Here is a 21,979-nt window from a genome sequence, read left to right as displayed (position 1 = left end):
AAGTCATTGCAATATTGGACATGTATGGAAGGTTATTGCTTTTTATTGTAATATCATTTTTCAAAGAGTGTCAAAGAACAAACAAACAAGTACAATGTATAGAAAAATAACTATCAAAGTGTTGATGTAATAATATTTCGAAAAGAACACTGATATATAATAGTAATTTAAATATATTATAGAAAAATACCCAGTATGGCTTTACGAAGGGATATTGCGTTTCAATCCACAAAATTTGTTTTATTTTTAGGCCTCGTTGTCGGCATCTCCATGTGTTAAAAACAGGTCGCTTCCGTGTGCATTGTATGGATATTTAAATTATATATATTGTCCCCGTTGATAAACACTGTTGGTGATACCACGGGAGACGCTACTCTCGTTGAACGTCAAGTCGTGTTCATATTTTGATAGGTAGAAAAAAAGAAGCATAAAAAGGTTTTCTAAGCATGATATTAACATTAAACCGCAATAAAACAAAGTCTTTTTCGTTTTCCAAATTGTGTGTACAAGGAGCCGTCATCTATTAAGTTTCCTATTATTACCAAGCACTTCAGCGCGCTGTTTGGAAATATCGAGTTCACTACCACAGGCAATGCTTGATTAATATAAAATGTACATTTACATACATAAAGATATATATGTTTTCAAGATTTTATTTTCCAATTGTGTAACCGATTGAAAACATTATCACTCGTTCAGTTCCAGAAAATATCTTACACCTACTGCCTGCAGTAGGACGAAACGAATGAAATAAATTTCACGCGTTATGAACGAATTTCATTATGGGCTACAACGTTGGGATGCAACCAAACATTTGATGGTATCACAGCGGGTCTCCTCCTGGAAGATAAAAACCTAATTATAAAAGTTAAGTGGGATACATTTTCTATTAACAACCTTCGCAAAAACGCAGTATTTTGAAATTTACGAGTCAATTTTATCAGTATACTTAACCGAGAAGTAAAAAAGTTACGTACGTCGCTTATATACATCGTTCTGTATGTGGTTACACAGACATTTCAGTTGAGAACGGACTTACCGTATGCCGATCGCAGTACGGGGTGAACACTGAGTACAGCCCGGGGGTAATGCTACTATGGGAGGAGGTTACAGTTTTCCAATGGTGACGCTCCCTCGGGAGAGGGTCGTCGTGGTGACGGGAGCTAACAGAGGTAGGTATTAGCATTTTATCGTAGAAAATGATTAGTTGTGTCAATGTAAGATACATTTATGTATTTTGACTTAATCAAGTCATATCATCATTTTGTAACACTGCATCCTCGATTTTCTAGGATAAACTTTCACTGTCGTTATATTTACCTGTGGACTATGTCATAGTAAAACTGAAGGTAGTTCTGGAGAAAAACTGACCAATCACAGGCATATTTAGACTTCCTTTGAAGATTAGAGAGAGAGAGAGAGAGAGAGAGAGAGAGAGAGAGAGAGAGAGAGAGAGAGAGAGCGACGACCACAAAGCAACACAGTCAACCACATTGTATCGTGATACGATTCTTTAGATATGTACATAATATACAAATATTTCATGTGTTACTGTGCTCTAGTTCATATTACATAATTTGTTTACACCAATCTATATATGAGGAAATATAATATTTCCAACTATTATCCCGACCGTTCCATAAAACTTTGTAAATTGCACAGTTCCAAGTTATATTGCACGCTACCATGGAAACGTTATATTGCACGGTTCGAGATGTTATATTGCACGGCTTTTGGAACACCTCGCCGTTGTTGTCTAGCTTTGTAGAAAACCTCCGAACGGTCGGGATAATAGTTGGAAATATTATATTTCCTCATATATAGATTGGTGTAAACAAAAATATGTAATAAATGTAAATATCTGACTGTGATTGATCAGAATTTTCCTCCTGAACTGTCTTCACCTTAACTGAGATATAGTATCCAGGAGTGGATAAAACGACAATGAAAGTAACCCCTGGAGTATCGACGAAGGTAATGTTATTGATAAAGGATGCGATTACTTGATTAACACGTCTGTTGGTAGGCAAACTTGTTTTCTTTATTGTAAATTAATGTATACTCTATGTGTTGGTATTGGTAATAAACAAGGAAATTAGATTTTTATACAGATTTCTCGTACAAGTATTAATAACCTCCTCATTGTTGTACACGCCGTATCTTACAGAAATCATATATACAACCAACGACAGGTTTTCTTCTCTCCCACAGCCAAACTAAATGGTGTACTTTATCATAGTTATATACCATACACACGTAACTTCAGACTGGTGTTATTTACCCTGTAAACTGTGTACATGAGTTATACTAGTGATTTAATATTGGAAAGGTTTACTGCCACAGCATACGTAAACCTCGGTAAATGATAGTATCAGTGACTTTATGCTGTTTAACGACAGAGAAAAACTTTTTGTTGTATAATGGATGAGGTGGTATGCCTGAGGCCTAGATTGTAGTTTCAATTAAAAACGTACTGACAGTAGTCGGTTTCTCGTGGACTGTACATCGAACCTTCCTATTTCACAATCTTTCTAAATTGAATAGTAGGAGGAATTCACTTTAATATTATATCCCAAAATTACCCCAAAGTCAATTCATTTTGATTATTTGATTTTTGGTCATCTGACCCGAAGGGTCAGGATGACCTATTGTCATCATGCACCGTCCGTCGTGCGCCGTCCGCCGTGCGTAAACTTTTCATTCAAACAACTTCTTCTCATTAACCGAAAGGCCAAGGGTACTGATATTTGGCCTGTAGCATGCTGGGATGAAGGGCTACCAAGTTTGTTCAAATAAATGACCTTGACCTGCATTCAAGGTCACAGGGGTCAAAAAACCTAAAATCTTAAAACGACTTCTACTCAAGAACCAGAAGGCCCAGGGTACTGATATTAGGCTTGTAGCATGCTGGGATGAAGGGCTACCAAGTTTGTTCAAATGATTGACCTTGACCTTCATTCAAGGTCACAGGGGTCAAATAGGCTTAGATTTTTAAATGACTTCTTCTCAAGAACCAAAAGGCTCAGGATACTCATATTGGACCTGCAACATGCTGGGATGAAGGGCTACCAAGTTTGTTCAAATAAATGACCTTGACCTTCAAGCAAGGTCACAGGGGTCAAATAGGCAAAAATCTTTAAACGACTTCTTTTCAAGAACGGAAAGGCTCAGGGTTCTCATAATGGACCTGCAACATGCTGGGATGAAGGGCTACCATATTTTGTTTTTTTAAATGACCTTGATCTTCATTCAAGATCACAGGGGTCAAAGTGGTTAAAATCTTTAAATGAATATGTTGTATTGAGCCAATAGTCAGATGATCGTTAAGGCCCATGGGCCTCTCGCATATTTTCTAGATGGTTAATAATTTATTGGGATAATGAAATGCGATTAGGACGCGTCACATTTATCTAGAATACATTTTGCAAATATATCGTTTTACATGTACACCAATGCCATTTATATGGTCTCTATCTAACAGCCTCCGAAAACAAACAGACATCCACATACCGCAACACTTTGTACACATGGGAAGCCGTACTTAAATGATATACTGAAGTACATTGGAAACTTTAACCTGTTATATACCAGTGACAATGTCATTTAGCTAAATAACGACGTAATTAAGCGGGCCTGCGCTGATCAAGCAGTGAGATAATGTATGTTAATGGAACATTGGTACGTATTCATATCTTTTCAACCTATTATAAATCAGGCGAAACTGTTTTTGTCTGTCTGCCTGTGTCATATTTATGTACATGGACTACCGGGATTTTTTTTATCCATTTATAGAATGAAGCTAGTTATCAGCATTGGAAATTTTCGGAGAAACATCTGCACATATATAACTTTTCAATGCAAATACCTATATAAGAAGAAAGAAACCTCAGAACCACAGCCTCGTGTCATGAAGTTGAAAATTATTTTATAGAGTGTTACTTTTAATATATCATGACTGCTGGTATTCATCACAAAAGATGATTTACTTGATAAGTATTATTGCAATAATAAAGGGTATTCGTACGGAATATGTGTGACGGATACACTAATACGAACAAATCATCATTTACATATCATTCTATAAAATGCAGTAGACAAAGGCATTCTAAATTAAAACATGTAAAATATTTTTCCCATTTCGATATCGCGTTCATAAATTGGTTTGTGTATTGAAGTGTGATAGACAATATTAGTATTCAATAAATTCTTCACCATAATTTTCAATTTCTTTGAAATACTTCGTAAACTATTCGTATCGTCCTACAAATCGGTGAACTACACGTTGATGATTTTATTTTAAGTATTTCAAAGAGTATGTATGGTACCTGCGTTTGAAATATTGTGTTGTTTGGTAACAACGCTAGCCATTTGATATTTGTTCAGGTCTGGGCTATGAGACCACCAAATGGATAGCCATGCTGGGTGCCACCGTCATTTTAGCATGTCGGTCTGCAGAAAACGGTCGTATGGTGAGTATTAATGCTGACTATTATAGAGTTATCTGCCCTTGCGGGTAGGTAATGATTGTGACGTCATGTGTTTGTTTGCGAGTATAACGTCATAATTGTCTCTTGTCTCGTCATTGTATGTTAGGAGAAGGCTTTTATAGCTGTAATAACTTTTGCCTGGTCCTTTTGTTTTCTTTAACAATGAAATATGTTTAAACTAATACCTACCCGCAAGGGAGCTAACTCTGCTACCTCTAGGATGAATATCGGATGTTAGTTATGATATAATAAAGACTACATTTTGATATACTGTAAACCAACTTTATTTCGCATCTATTAAATTTCGCAATTGGCATTTGAAAAGAAGTTCGCGAAGATCTTAATGGCGGATTTAATTGAAGGGATTTTTTTTTCTATCAATATCAATGGTGTACATACACTTTATTTGGATTGCGAAACTCGCGATAGAGAGTTGGTTTGTATTCCCATCATTTCCAGCTCCCTTTTGCGGGGATTAAATAGATACAACAAAGTAGAAATAGTGTGAAAACGAATCTTTACACCAAAATGAGTTGATGTTATTCACTACGAGTTGATATGTTACACTCGTGTGTGGACAGTTGATGTGGTACATCGTTATGTGGTGAACGCAAGAAAACGGAAAGAATCTCGAAATGATACAGGATCGATCGCTATAGCAACCGCGACTGAAACCTTTTTTAAATAATGTTTAATACACAGCAATGTTGATACTAAGTCTATAACCAGACATGGAGAGATATATCTCAAGAGCTGTAACTCATTGAATATGAAAATAAAGCCCAAATATCATTAAAGTCGATACATGTATTGTTATAAAACATAACTCTGGGTCTTTTTGTAAAGTTGACAATTTATTCCTGGTTCATGATCGTATAGTGTTCATATTCTTTCTCTCAATGTCACTAGTATATCCAATCTCTCTTGCTATATTCGTTTCATTCTCCGGACTCTCCCTGATGTTCTCTCGGTCCTGTCTCTCTCTGGTCTCTGTCCGGTCTCTCTCTCGTCTCTGTCCAGTCTCTCTCTCCTAACCCCCGCACCTCTATTTATCCCCAAACTTCCTACGATTCTGAGAAGACTCCAGAACCCTTTTACCTTATTTGGGCCCATGTCCAGTATAAACCGCTTGACCAGCGTTTTACCCTTAGGCTCTTTACGTAGGTAACGGTATCTAATTAACAATATATGTGTACTTTTAATTAGCTTCGGACATGTATTGAACCCCATTACTCATAATGACCTCTCGCTATGTGTACTACATCTGTAATGTCTACACCTCCCCTGATGATATATATACTAGTTATAACTTCCCTCTGTATAATTATCTATCAATATATGTTATTACATATTTAAGACCTTTTTGTAACACACCTCCCATACTTAAGGAATATTTGTAGTTATGTTAAATCGACAAATGTTCCCAGACAATTACTTACAAAAAGCTTAATTATTACTCCAATTACTAATATTCAATTAACACCCAGCTTTTTAGGTTCGTTAAACATAGAGTTCCGGAACAACACCCTCTCACCTCTCTTACCACTTCATTCAAATTATAAGCTAATCACTTAGAAATCAAACAATACGCATAACGCCTAGAATTATAATTAAGGCGCATAATGCTTATTAATTGCATTGGTTTGCACAGTTCATAACTTCCACGTCTATAAAATAAATATTTGGTTAGCACAGTTTATAACTTTCACGTCTATAAAATAAATATTTGGTTAGCACAATCCATAACTTCATAATCCCATGTCTTTAAGTAGTATAATCCACAGGCGGTAGTAATCCTCGTATGTTAATTAATTTATTTATAAGGTCCACGCATAGTATACACATAGTTCACATAGTTCACGTAATTAATAATACAGGATTCACAATGAAGCGGAACGACTTCTATTGTATGTAGTCAATAATCCACTGAAGAAATTCACACCATAGCGTCAATAATATAAGGTCCACACGTCCATAAATATAAGGATCACACGAAGACATTTTCATCAATATTGTCATAAAGTTATGTCAACTAATAAATGTTAATCACTGCTTGAAGGTAGTGATCATTCTTGTATAATAATTGTTGCCACGCGAATCCGCACTGTATTGTACGTTATGGTTACAACGTAATATGTAAAGTTAAATACACAAATTGTCCACAATTACTAAGAACATCATTGTTTACATTGTGGATCGAGTTGGATCCGATATTGGGTTTAATAACCCGCTCATGGGGGATCCTGACACATTTTCTGCGGACGTAGCATTATCATTAATGCTAGCCCCACTATCTGTAGGGACCCGATTACTGGGCGTCCGAGTTGGTGCATTCAAACGTTGGAGCAATTCCAGGGATCGTTGGAATCGGACAGGTTGGAAGGTCGGAGGATCTCTGGTGGGTACTCTAAATCGTAACATGTCCAAATGTTGTTGAGGAGAAGTCGGCGGTGGTGCCGCAAAGCGTAGATGTGCTCTCCTGGCAGCATCCCAAACTGGCGTGGTTGAAGGTCGTTGAGCAGCAGGTGAACTATTAAGCATTGACAATTCCCTTCGGAGAAGTGTAGGTGAAGGCGTAGTGGATGTGTATGTGGTGGACACTGGGACGGAAGTCAAGGGTCGGACAAGTGCAACTGGCCGAGATTTTGTACAATTTTGTAATTTTGCACGGTAGTACCATGCGATAGCCGAACATATAACTGAGAAAATTGTTATAACTACTGTGGTGAGCACAACTTTCCAAGTAGGCCAGCGATGTCCTAACTGTTGTTTAATTCTACGTCTACCCCTTAATTCACTGATGAGTTGGTTCATTGGAATGTGGTCTATTTCCCGTAATCTTTTAGGTACCTCAAATGGACTAAATTCGGATAGTTGCTTATGGAAGGGATCCCACAATTTCCCCGTTATGGTTTCATTAATCTCTTTTAGAACTTAAATGACTAAGTATTACTATAATATTTTATTCTCACACTCCACAAAAACAATTAATAAATACAATAATATACATTATGTCAAAGCTCGAAACCTACTAATTTATCTAACACTCTTAACAGGCCTGCCTTATATTCTTGTTTACTGTGGTATCTATTCTGTCGTTTTCTAACATCTCGTCGTTTTTTTAGATTTTCTGTGTTTCATATTTACCAAGTCAATAGTCATTTGTTGATCACTACTTGTATAGCTTTTGTCCGTGTGATTGTCATTGTCACTGTCGGTAGCTACGTCTGCCTCAAATCCCTGATCCATCTCAACATCTATGTCGTGTCCTATATCTTTTTCAGAGTCAGATTCTTCTGAATCTGAACTCCTCGTTACATTTTTTAATAATTTTTGATTTCGCTGTCGCTCTTTGAGTCGTTTGGCTAATTCCATTAAGGGGATATCATCCTCATAAGCAGATGTGGTACGTTCTTTACGAGTTCTATTATACAATCTACCTACTAATTGATCATTATCCTCACTATGTTCACTGTTACTACTATCAGATTCAGATGGATTTACTACATATTTTTGCGTCCTTAGTGAACGAGCTCTAGTGTTGTTTTGATTTTGACCTTGAGGTATGTCCCATTCATCTATTTTAGCTAGTCGTAGATGTTCAGCATGAGCTTTAGTTACTGCACCAGTAAGTTGGTTTCGAATTTTAAATGAAACAGGAGACGTTTGACCAATAATTCTAAAATAGGGTTTCCATTTACTTTCTAATTTATTTTTACGAAGGTGATTTCGATAATAGACTGGATCTCCAACTTCAAATTCTACAGGCTTACTGCGTTTTTCTGCATATTTTTCTTGTTTTCTTTTAGCTTTTTTCATATTTTTATGAACCGTTAAAAAGGCTTTATGCTGTTCTTCCATAGCTATCTTATGAGTTTCTTCACCCATATATTTCCGACGTGGTTGCAATAGGTTATCAAGCGGTAACACTACATCACGGTTATACAATAAGAAGAATGGCGAAAATTTAGATGATTCACTAATATTACATCTAATAGCAGCTAATGTCTGATTTAAATAAACATCCCAGGCAGATGTGTCATTATTTATTTTCTTTGCCAATACATCATGCATAGTTCGATGAAATCTTTCAACCCTAGCATTACTTTGGGGGTGATAGAAAGAGGTTGTTATATGTTTAATATTTAAGTGTTCACAAGTTTCTCTTACCATTCGATTGACAAATTCTGTACCATTATCAGTTACAATAGATGATGGAGTACCAAACCTTGGAATGATGTCATCTATTAACACATGTACTATATTTTGTGCACTTTTATCGGGTAATGGTATAGCCTCAGGCCAACCGCTGTACCAATCAACAATAGTGAGAAGATATTTATTTCCCGATAGAGATTTTGGATATGGGCCAGAAATATCCATACTGATTTTCTCAAACGCGTAATTTGGTATATCTGTTTCTTGAATAGGTGCTCTACGTTTTTGTAAACTCTGTTGTTGACATGTAACACAGGTTGAGATGTAATCATATAGTTCTTTATATAATTTTGGCCAAAAGTATTTCTGACGAATAGCAGCATAAGTTTTATCAATACCCATGTGTCCATTACCATCATGATATTGTTTTATAACCTCACTTCTTAGTTGTAACGGAACATACAGACGTGGCTTAACGTCTTCGTCAGCATTTTGCAGATAATAAAGGACATCATCTATTAACATAAACCTAGTTTGATCCCTAGTACTGGCTTTATTGTTATTAATTTGGTCAATCAATTTAGAGAGTTCAACATCTAATGATTGTTCTACCTTCATATCCATATTAGGTAAGTTTGGTAATTCCTTTTCACTATGTTCCTGATCACTTTCACTATCCCTTCTTGGTTGTAAGTCAAATTTATTGGAATTGAAAACAGCAATTTCATAAGTTTTACCCGAAATATCTGGGAGGACATCTTCATCACCTGTTTGGTCTACTTTATCTCCTGTATTAGGGTGGACTTTATCTGGTGTTCTTGACAATAAGTCTGCACAAGTATTTTCAGTTCCTGGTATATATTCAATTTTACAACGATAGCCTGAAATATTTAATGCCCATAATTGAATTTTACGATTTTGCATTGGAGCTTCTAGTAGATATTTTAAAGGTTTATGGTCGGTTTTGATTACAAAATCTGCCTGATGTAAGTAATGATCTAGTTTTTGTAATGCATAGTGAATTGCATACGCTTCTTTTTCAATAGTTGACCAGCGACATTGTGTTTCACTTAGTTTATGCGACAAAAAGTATATTGGACGCTCATTTTTAACATTTGGAATAGAATCTTCCGTATTGTCCGATCTTTGTGTTAAACATGCTCCTATACACTTATCACTAGCGTCAGTATATAATACGTATGGTTTATTTACGTCTGGATACGCAAGTTGTGGTATGGCAGTTAAACTTTCTTTGAGATACTCAAATGCTTTTTGACATGACGGAGTCCATTTAAACCTTGCCCTTTTTCTTGTTAATGCTATGATAGGTTCAGCAATTTCTGAGAAATTTGGTACAAATCGTCTATAATAACTGACACAACCGATAAATCCTCTAACTTCTCTTACATTAGTGGGTTCACCCATGGATCTAATGGCCTTTTACCTTGTCCATTTCTGGTTTAATTCCATTCCTATTAATTACAAAACCCAAATACTTTGTTTCCTCTTTAACAAAATTACATTTCTTCCTTTTTAATTTCAAATTATGTTGTCTCAATCTATCAAAAACTGTTTGAACATCTTTAATGTGGTCTTCAATGGTTTTTGAAAATATTAAAATATCATCTAAATAAGCTATAGCCATGTGATCTAACCCTTCTAGTACTATTGACATTAATTCACTAAAAACTGCTGGAGCTGAAGTTAACCCAAAAGGCATTACAAGAAATTCAAAGAGTCCTCTATGACAAACAAAGGCTGTTTTAGGTCTATCTTTTTCATCTACCAATACTTGCCAATACCCACTTTTAAGGTCTAAACACGTAAAATATTTTGCTTGGTCTAACCTGGCTAAAATATCATCAATTACAGGTAACGCAAATGAAAATGGTTTAGTGATTTTGTTTAATTGCCTGAAATCAACACAAAACCTTTTTGTTCCATCTTTCTTATCAACTATTACTACAGGAAAAGAAAATGGTGATTGTGATCTTTTGATGATTTTAGCATCCAACATTTCATCAATGGCCTTATCGACTATTTCACGTTTGTTTAACGGAGTTCTATACGGTTTCATTTTTATTGGCGGACTATTACCAATATCAATTCTCATTTTTACCGTGTCAGTATGAGTTAAATCTTTATCATGTTCTACAAACAAATCTTCATTTTTCTTTACAAGTTCCTGTATTAGTTTATCATGCATTGACGGATTTTCAGTACTCGTTTCATCTTTTGTCTCTACACTTTTATCTCCTAAGCGACATGATGTTTGATTTATTTCTTTTTCATTTACTGATTCAATTTTTGCGATAATACAACCCTTCTTAAGATGGTATGTTTTATTAGTACTGTTAACTAATAGTAACGGTAGATTACCATGTTTTGATATCTTTGCTATTGAGTGACTTACCATTAGACCTGGTTCTGACCCTATAAAACCTGAAACCACAGGTTTGGTTTGAACTATCCCTACATTATTTCTCATATGGGACTTAACTTTAGTTACACATAAAACAGACGTTTGAGGCTTTACTTTTATACCTTGTTGTAAACGTAATAATGAACTAATATGTATATCCTCCTCTAATGGAACATAGGTACTCCCTATTCTCAATTTCTTGAGGTCAAAATAAAGTCTCACGCCGTGTTCTGTCAGAAAGTCACGACCTAAAAGCAAATTCCTATTCATTTCATTTACAATATGGAAGCATTGTTTCACAGTCACGTCACCTAGCTTAAATGTCAATATAGCACGACCTAATGTGTCCATAGTATTCCCATTTACTGCCTGTAACTTAATACTACTTTTTAAAAGTTTCATTTTTGGCTGCAATAAGTCAAATACTCGTTTATGCATAAGTGATACTTGAGCTCCTGAATCTACAAGTGATCTAAATTTCTGTTTACCAAAAGTTAACAATACTGAACTTGGTGAGCCTGCTAAGGGTATTTTCATAAATCATTGTTTTATTGCCCTGCCTACCGGTTTCATTGTAAGGAGAGCGTCTTAGTTTAACCTTTTTCTAGGGTTCCTATTCCTTAATTTCGGGCACAGCCTCTGAGGGTGACCTGTTTGGTTGCACTCCCAGCATACCAATTCCCTATTTCGTATCCTATTCTGACCTATTTCCATAGGTTCAGGCCCATGCGTAGGGACTGGAGGACCAGAACGCTGCGGCATTCTTAGTGCGAATCTTTTCCGCAGATTTTGTTCTGTCATTGCGCAGGTTACTGCGCCCTGAAAGGTTTGTGGGTTGTCCCTCATGACCTTTAATCTTAATTGGTCATTTACTAACCCATCTGTAAAGAAACCTATCATCTGCCTTTCAATGGCAGGATTCCCTTGTTGCATCCCTACGTATGCATCTTCTGCCAGAGTAAGGAGTCTCTCAGCATACACTTGAACACTTTCATGTTCTTTTTGACGTGTTTTTCTTAACACGACAAAAGCATGCTGAGGGTCGCTTACATCTGAGAAACGTCCCCTTAATTCTTGTTTTAATTCCGCCCACGTACCACCGGGTGCTTCAGCTAAAAATCTTTTTATATACTCACTTACTGCCCCCCTGCTTGTTTGGTACGCAATTAATTTAGTCCTATCGGGCCCTATTTGTGTTAATGTGGCTACCTTATCTATAGCACTGAGCCATTCTCTACATTTTTTTGTATCCCCATCATAAGGAGGTATAGAACCAACAACCCCTTGGACATTGATTGCTGACGTTAACCCGGTAAGTTGTTGCCCTAAGTTGCCAAATAGAAGCCCTACATTTTCGGCCATGTTACATTCTTGTCACTCACCTTTTATGCCCATTTCTTGCGCTCCATGTCCAAGTTCGTCATCCTGGTCTTCAAAGGCACCAGAAAAGACCCCATGTTATAAAACATAACTCTGGGTCTTTTTGTAAAGTTGACAATTTATTCCTGGTTCATGATCGTATAGTGTTCATATTCTTTCTCTCAATGTCACTAGTATATCCAATCTCTCTTGCTATATTCGTTTCATTCTCCGGACTCTCCCTGATGTTCTCTCGGTCCTGTCTCTCTCTGGTCTCTGTCCGGTCTCTCTCTCGTCTCTGTCCAGTCTCTCTCTCCTAACCCCCGCACCTCTATTTATCCCCAAACTTCCTACGATTCTGAGAAGACTCCAGAACCCTTTTACCTTATTTGGGCCCATGTCCAGTATAAACCGCTTGACCAGCGTTTTACCCTTAGGCTCTTTACGTAGGTAACGGTATCTAATTAACAATATATGTGTACTTTTAATTAGCTTCGGACATGTATTGAACCCCATTACTCATAATGACCTCTCGCTATGTGTACTACATCTGTAATGTCTACACCTCCCCTGATGATGTATATACTAGTTATAACTTCCCTCTGTATAATTATCTATCAATATATGTTATTACATATTTAAGACCTTTTTGTATGATTAAGTATATATGTCTCCAGAGACAAGTGCAAATAAGATTGTGTTTATGTTGGTGTCTACACACGTCCTAAAATAAAATAAATATTATAATAATAAATAAAATTTGTGAAGCTGGGGAATATTTTATTGCCAATACATGTATGTATGATATCTTATTTCATAGTAAATCTATTATATCTTTATCGACGTTCCTTTTTCCGCTAAGACTATTGGTACAGTTGCAAATTGTAGGGCTATTTTTACGTTCAGTCATATCACTAAATAAGCAACAAATCACATATTGACCAACCATAATTCGTATTACGTTGCAGGCTATCGACACTATAAACAAAGAATACGAAGAAGAGAAAAAGAAAGGTACACCTGGTCTTTGTGATTACGACAAGTTGTCAATGGATGTGATGGAACTCGATTTGGCCTCCCTCGCTTCCACAAGAAAGTTCATCAACGACTATCGGGATTCTGGCCGACCTCTTCATGTCCTCATATGTAACGCTGGCGTAGCTATGTGTCCCCCAGGTATATATACATGTATCCTATTTATTAATTAACACGTTTTTGGAAGCTTTGCAGTAGTCATTATGGTATACTAGACACATGCGCTTTTACCTTATTTGTTGTAGTTTTAAATTTGATCTCGACAAAATAGAAATCCTCGAACATCAACATGTTTTGCAGCATTGTATGTTCTTTTAACAATACATTGAATCGGCGAAATCTTTGAGAACAAACTTCATAAGGTATTTAACTGAGCTAACTTACAATTAAAATTCTATTTCGTGATAATTAGGGCTTTTCTATTGGTTTTGTTATTAGGACTTTTCACCATTGGTGGAAACACATATTGTGTTTGTTCTTCCATTTTTTGTGAAGTCTCAGCCAGTTAATAAGTGAAAAAAGTTTAAAACAGTTTAGTTTGTTGAAGGTGTCACAGGAACAAAATAAAGCAGGTCAAAAATCCAATAGGGTCCCTTCCAGTTTTAAACAATATCTCGTTAGGGCTTTCTTCCATTTATTTACATGTTGTGTCGAATAAAAATGAAACGATCATCTAATGTAACACTTTTCTGTAAAACGTCAACTTCAAAATATCTTTCTATTAGTCACATAGTACATTTGGAACAAGCGACATTACTATTGTGCAATATGCTGTTGTCTGTGTAAAAGCTGTTCTACCTGGTGTATGTACACGATATGCGCTGTACCATCGACAAACAGGGACACTTGGTACATTTCTATAATGATGAATTAAATGAAAAGTGTTTCTTCGTCATAGGAATATGACATGATTGATAACTTTAGTTTCATTTCGATATGATTCTTATGGTTTCTCTATTCAGGTGAAGCTGTAGGACCAATTTAATTTAACATACGTTTTTACAACATCAACATAAATATCTTGTTCTGTGAATGCTATCAGGTTTCCATTACAGTTGTGTAAACAAATGTTGATCAGCCATGCATGTAAGATCTGGCGGCAACTGATGAGACGCTCGCTGTTACATGTATTCAGAACACGTTTCTTCTTCAACAAGGATGTCCTTATGGTCATATAAACAGTGCCATTAATCGCACAATGTGTTCAAATGTTATTATAGATATAGTATATGTAACTTGTCAAAATGTATTTGATTACATAATAATTCGCCACATTCCAACTTATTCAGTGATTCGTTCAATGCATATGTATGTTTCACATGATAGGCAATGATTCGTTCAGTTGATTTTATTGCAGCAGTTCCATTAAGATGTATAAGATTTTGACAAAAAGGACTTGAAAACCTGAGACAACATTAACAAAATCACACGTGTATGCACTGTGTATAACCAGTAAATAGCTAAATAGACGGAAAATTTATCGGCCATTGTCTACAATTTAGGTTTTAATAGTCTAACGTCCAGACGTGCCAGGTTTGTTTGTGGAGTACCCGGAGAACAATCACCGGCAATGGTCAGTACCTTGCAACCACTTATCGGATTCGAACTTGTGGGAATATATCGAGACATCTGAACCACTACACCACCACAGCACATTTTTAAGTCGAATTCCAGATGAGTTGAACATTTAAAGATAATCCCTCCAACTTCGACTCATCGAGAATTTACTGAGATAAATCTTTCAAGCAGTGTGTTGTCAGTTAATGATGTTGAATTTATATTAACAAACGCGAAGTTATGCAACTCATAAAACTTCCTCAGGTCTTTTTGCTGACCTTTTTTCATGAATTTCAATCAAATCTTTCTTGTGCCATACCTGGACGAAAACTTTGGCATATTTATTTAGACTGTAAAATTCTTGATTTTATGCCTTATGTATTTTAAAGATGGAAATGTACCTGTAGAAACTACATTACAGTTACTAAAAACACCGAAAAATGTGAAATAAAATTATAGATATAGTTATATTATATTTTATAGTTGTATACAAATGATCTTCGCAGTGGTAAGAGATACGCCAAAGAAATATATTGTCTGGTATAAGTTGAAGGTGTGACAGGAGAATTTTAAAGTTGGTCAAAATCTATTATGGCCGCTATGACCTCACTTCCGGTTTTATACAAAGATCAATATCTCGTTAACGTCTAGAGACCTGTTATGGGGCATGCAAAATGCTGACATAAATTACTTCCATGTTCGGTTATATGAATAACATTCAAGGTCACATGGGTCGAAAAACCTAAAATCTTCATACGACTTCTTGTGAAGTTTTGAGACCTACTATTGGACCTATAGTATGCTGCGATAAAGGACTATCATTCAAGGTTACACGGACCAAATAACATTATATCTTAAAATACTTCTTGTCAAGTTCTGAAAGGATTAGAGACTTGACATTGAACCAGTAGCATATTGGACTGAATATGAATGACTTTGACCATAATTTCTTGTTCTTTTTCTTTGAAATATGATAGTTTTATCTCCTATTATCTTATTAAATAAAAAATGTAAAGCTGCTGTGTCCAGAAATATTCATTGTAATTTGACAATACATAAATTTCAATTTTATTAGTGAAACTGTCATGCATATCCCTTTTAAGACAGGAATACAAAATGACATACATTGAAGTAATGACTATTTCTGTTTTGACTTCTCTTGTCATAAAGAAATCACAGAAGACGGATATGAGCTACATTTTCAGGTCGGTATCTGTTGAACTATTCACATTCACCAAATGTTAAATGATTAACTGCACGAGGCGGTATTCATAGTTACCCATTCAAAATCTCTGACGTGAAACTACTTTATGATAGGAAGTTGACATGTCTACCCTTCGTTTTTCTGATTGGCAATATAATACAGTAATCATAATATATGATATAATGTCATATAGATGCTGACATATTTATCTCTTCCATGACATATTGTTTTTGTTTTATTATATATTAGCATATTATACACAAATGCGTGAAACATGTTATGATAAGAAATGGTATATCCTGGCCTGTCCTTTTTTCTAGGCAAACTACCTGGGACATTTCTTATTGTGTGCAGAGTTATTGCCCCTGATGGAGGCCAACGGTCAGGATTGTAGAATTGTTCTCGTTTCAAGCTTTATGCACTTAAACTCTGGGTTTGATTCGAAGAGGATCCAGGGGATATATCCTTATACACTGTATAACAGGATCATCCATTACAGCAACTCCAAACTGTACCAGGTAAACAAATGACATTTGATGTTGTCATAGCAAAGATATAAAATTACAGTATATATAAATGTACATGTCCATTTTCGTCAAAGACTAACGGATGATCTGGCTTCGTTTACTGCTCTCATCACCTGGTGACGATAAATGGAATATGCAAAGCGAAAACATCTTTGGGATTCCGACGATTAGTAAAAGGGATCAAACAAAATATATTATATCATAATATGTTATGCAGATAATGAAGATGCACAATTTTAATTTTTCTTTTTAATGGCGGATGTGCAAAACTTTTGTTTTTGTTTTTTCCAATTTCAAAAGTAGTAGTAAATGAAATAAGAAGGACATGACTGTTCGTTATACTTTTGGTTGTACTGTCGTCAATTAATCAAAACTGCTACAACTGTTCATATTAAAATTTAAATAAATCTGTCATTGTGAATTCAATATCACATACAATATCACTTATTGTGTCAAATATCCAAGGAACATGTAAACGATTTTCTAAGCTACTTAATAAAAAAATATGTAGATAGGAATATAATGTTATGATGCATATCCTATTGTGTATTCAAATTTTACAGTAATCTGCCCTTGCATTGCCCTAGCTATTGATTGTGACGTCATTTTTTGTGCGACATTCTCGTTGTTTTCTCTGAAGAATAAGACGTTGTGTTCGTAAACTTTTGACGCTAGAATCAATAACTGTCCACAAGGGCAGATGACACTGTACTATTGTTGAATTATCATTTGTTTTAGATTATGCAGACTTACACAATGAAACGTTTACTACAGAACAGCAATGTATCCATCTGCTGCGTAAACCCAGGTTGGGTATATACCGATATAGTCCGGGGACTAGGCGACTATGGGACACTCATGTACTGGTCGTACAGCATTGTTGCATGGACAGGTATCTAATTCCTACCGAAAACGAAATTCCGTATACGACTGTTTATTGCTCAAATAAAATCTAGTAAAGAAAATAACAGTATTTATATGAGGTCATATGAAAAGTTATAAAGCAAAATTGTTTTAGAAATGTTGAAAAGCTAGATGATCAGTAACGACGTTTCTTTTTTAAATCCTTTAGGTTTCAAGACGATGTACCAGGGTGCCACTGTGAGCATCAATGCCGCCGTCAGTCCCGATAAACCAGAAGCCCCATATTATACCAACAACAGAGTGGGATATCATAGCAGAACGTCACGGTAAAGTATATACCTTAATGATCCATGCCGAATATCAAATTATAAGTTGGATATACTTAAGGAAACCCACGACCAATGTGATACTACATACTACACTACAGATTGACAGGGACACCAAATCACTATACAAGTGTAAAATAAACCCCGATAATCGGCTTGTCATAGTATATCAAAAATATAATAGTAGGTAGGTCAAATAGTGCGCGTGCATAGACACATGTTTCAAATACTTATGTAAACATTAATACAGCTCGGGTGCATTATATTTGGGCCTATCCGAGAATCTAAACGAGCATTTAAGACGTTCGGGTAAAACAATGTCTGTGGTATAAACACATAAAGTGAGGAAATCGCTCTTATAAAAGTATACTCCACTTTGTGGTATAAACACATAAAGTGAGGAAATCGCTCTTATAAAAGTATACCCCACTTTGTGGTATAATCACATAAAGTAAGGAAATCTTTCTTACAAAAGTATACCCCACTTTGTGGTATAAACACATTAAGTGAGGAAATCTCTCTTATAAAAGTATACCCCACTTTGTGGTATAATCACATAAAGTAAGGAAATCTCTCTTACAAAAGTATACCCCACTTTGTGGTATAAACACATTAAGTGAGGAAATCTCTCTTATAAAAGTATACCCCACTTTGTGTTTCCTAGGGTGTCTATTCAGAAATAATTGCTGTCGTCTACATACCTTGACAAGTTGTCGTTACCACGGCGACAATACACACGTATCATCAGAACCAGCTCGCAGACCCATTTAGTAGTGTTTAACGAAATCCCAATGATATTTCAGTGATTCATTGGCCGAGGGGACGAGAGCAATAAGTCATTTCTGTTATAATAAGCCAGAGTTAATATGAATTTGTGTGAGCTTCAAGAGATTCATATTAATATTTGCAATTCATATACTAGTATAAACAATAGCACCCTTGGATTGAACCCTTTGGTGTTTGTTTTGGGTGCTTTCGCGATCGTTCCAAACCTAATATTAAGGTAATTATCATTAAACGAAGATGTAAAATATTTCTTTGTTTTATGAATTAAGTTCATTAATCAATATTATTTTCACGTTGTTTTATTTTATATTTGATGATCATTCTAACGTCAGTTTATTTTTCTACAGGAATAAGGATCACCAGAAGCATCTCTGGACCTATACGCTTGAATGTCTTAAGCCTTTCATGGAATCTGAAACATGGAATCGACTTGCATCATTTAATATGGGAGGCGAAAATGGCAATGACAATTGATTCAATGATATTTTGAGAAGTAGATATATTATGAAAGTTTTGTTCAAAGTCATGTTTTAAAATTGTATCTTATGCTGATTCTAGATTTATGTCTTAATTTTGTTTATTACACTTTTGTCTTTGATAATGAACGTTTTGCCCATGCGATACTGGTGCTGTCCGCGCCGTCATATCATCGCCCGGGCTGATATCACATCATGATTTCACGATTTTCATGATTTCATAATTTGATATCAGCGTCATAATTTGATATCAGTTATCAGCCCGGGCTAATATGAGTTATCGGCCCGGGCTGATATCACGTCATCCGGGTTTTCACTCCGGATTTTAGAGTTGCCGCTTCGATTCAGTTTCCTGCAGACGATAAGTTGGATAACGGATACAATTTTCAATTTCAAAATAGCTCTCGGATAAACGTATTGAGACAGATATCAGAAATAGCCTGTTTCATGATGATTTTACTGGAGATTTTGTCTTAACTAAGATCAGGTCGAAATGAGTTTTGTCCACATTGCGGAAAACAAAGCATTGCAATTCATATTTATAACATAAAAATAACGTATTTGGTATAAATGAAATAACAAGAAGAGACGCATGAATAAATCAGACAGTTTGATAGTTTAATTTTCCCGTCGAATTCATAATGTCTGTCCATTTTAAAACTGATCATTCTGAATTGGACCCGCTTTGCCAGAATTTGTTGAACATTAACAATTTTTAAGTGATAGTTAGCCTTCACTAGGATCTTGTAAATTTTGTTTAAAATACATATTTCAACTCGTTCATTTAACCGAGGATAATGTATTTGTAAAACGTATCCATGTAATGAAGTTTTTCCACTGTTTCAACATTAATCAGCCTACATTATGGCCAGTTGAATATCGGTCATTGATCAATGCGTTTTAATACATGTTTTTAAATTGTTAAAATTTCTTTCTCTTTTTTTTTCAAAATGTGTGATAAAAAGTATATGATATGACAATTTTGATATCGCACCCTTTATCAGCCCTTGACCTGATATCAGCCCTCGGGCCTGCGGCCCTTGGGCTTATATGGCGGTTTCGGGCTGATAAAGGGTGCGATATCAAAATTGTCATATAATAACCTCTGAATATATCATTATTGCGACGTAAATATATTAATCGTATTTGAAGAAATGTTTCACTTCTTTATGCAGAAGTGATTCAACTCATACCATGTTGCATCCTCAAGAAGTTCATTTATTGTATTATAGGAACCAAAACATATAAAAGTCAAGCAGAAATGACCACAAGTACACCCAAGGAAAGCAAAGTACTCTAGACAAAGAGCAGTATTGCCGCATTTCATTCATCCATGAACAATCAACGTCATTAATGTTACTTTTTGCGATTGAATTATGAATATTTTTGCAGTTGAGACACAAAATAATAGTTGTCTGTATATCTTTATTCACTCCGACACTTTGTATAGAATAGATGAATACATGAACGTTATGTATTGGTACGGAATTAATTTAGATGAAGATTAAGTTTGTTATCGAAAGGACATTATTGAATAGATGATTTGCTTGATCAGGTTGAAAATTAATGTAATAGTACATCGATATAGAAACAGATCCAGTTTACTGATATGAAAACGTAAATACATTTATGCATCCTCCATCTTGACACATAAACAACTAAAAATTGATATGTGTGAAATGGTCATCGGATGGCGACATTTAATATCTATATTTTATATCACTTTGTAAAATTAAGAAAAGCATGAGTAGGGTTTACCAAAACTCTTATCACTACATGCTTTAACAAAGACCTAAGAAGTAGAACAAAAAGCATTGTATGATAAATATCGAAGTTGAGTCAAATAACAGGTAATGGGTTGAAATAGAATATACAAATATGTATAGAAACAATTATGACAAATGATCTATATAAGAATAATGTTAGAGTGGAAGCGGGTGGGTATATGCAAAAGTTAAGTTATTGGAGCTCGAAACAGTTTCTCAAAATTGTGCCTTGAAAAAAATCATCTTTCCATGATCCTCCTATCAGTAAATGGAAACAATCACTACCGTAAATTTGACTGTTTGAGAAAACACCTACTTAATGTCATATCTGCTAGTATCGGTATGAATACATATAATGCTTTTGTGTTGAACGAAACATGAGATATTCAGTGTTTCAGACAGACGTAGCGTAGTGTTTCACGTAGCGTTGTACAATCTATCAATCTATTGTAAAGGACCTGTTACAGGTACCAGTTAATTTTGTCCACGAACCGATTTAACAATACCCAGGTGCATTTTGTAGTACCATGACAGAGAACATGTAAGAAGATACTTTTAAAGTGTGGCTTAAATTTTATATCTAAAGATAAAACTGTTGCAAGGTCTATTTTTAAAACTTCAATCAAATACTACAGCTTTGCTCGCAATTTATGATTTATTAGGAAACAATATTATTTATTTTCAAATAAATTCATGATTACATCTAATGTTCCAAACAATTTGTATTAATACGCAAACATGCAAGTTTTGACCTTGAAATTGCAAACTTCCCGGTTTCCGATACAACTCTTTCACTATGGTCACGTTTTGCAAATACAAAAAATGTATAAGTATACAATAACCGAAAGTGGGGGAGCCATTGGAATAAAAATTCGGGAAAAAAATTCTCGATTGAATTCTCATATATTTTCTGATTGAGGCACCCATATACTGCTATTTCACTATATCTATCAATACAAATTGTTTTGAACACAATTATCCAACATTACTATTGCTTAATCTGTTTATCATT

At 35.3% G+C, this 21,979-nt stretch overlaps 1 protein-coding gene across 4 annotated transcripts; it reads left to right on the top strand.

The window, feature by feature from the left end:
• Positions 1-3: 3 nt before the first annotated feature.
• On the top strand, positions 4-19,282 carry LOC138332080 (retinol dehydrogenase 11-like). Of its 4 annotated transcripts, XM_069280047.1 has the most exons (9): positions 4-1,172; positions 3,482-3,678; positions 4,384-4,469; positions 13,395-13,602; positions 16,189-16,223; positions 16,543-16,740; positions 17,488-17,641; positions 17,822-17,939; positions 19,073-19,282. In XM_069280047.1, exons 3-9 carry the CDS (start codon positions 4,416-4,418, stop codon positions 19,197-19,199), a joined length of 894 nt encoding a protein of 297 aa, XP_069136148.1. In that variant the 5' UTR covers positions 4-1,172; positions 3,482-3,678; positions 4,384-4,415; the 3' UTR covers positions 19,200-19,282. The 4 variants fall into 4 exon arrangements, with proteins under 4 accessions (XP_069136148.1, XP_069136136.1, XP_069136157.1 ...); XM_069280035.1 differs by lacking the exon at positions 3,482-3,678; XM_069280056.1 differs by lacking the exons at positions 4-1,172; positions 3,482-3,678 and adding an exon at positions 1,435-1,974.
• The last annotated feature ends 2,697 nt before the right edge of the window (positions 19,283-21,979 follow it).

Source organism: Argopecten irradians, chromosome 1 (assembly GCF_041381155.1).
Source record: "Argopecten irradians isolate NY chromosome 1, Ai_NY, whole genome shotgun sequence".
Taxonomy (NCBI): domain Eukaryota; kingdom Metazoa; phylum Mollusca; class Bivalvia; order Pectinida; family Pectinidae; genus Argopecten; species Argopecten irradians.
The sequence above is the reverse complement of the archived record's forward strand: the minus strand, read 5'-3'. Positions and strand labels throughout refer to the sequence as shown.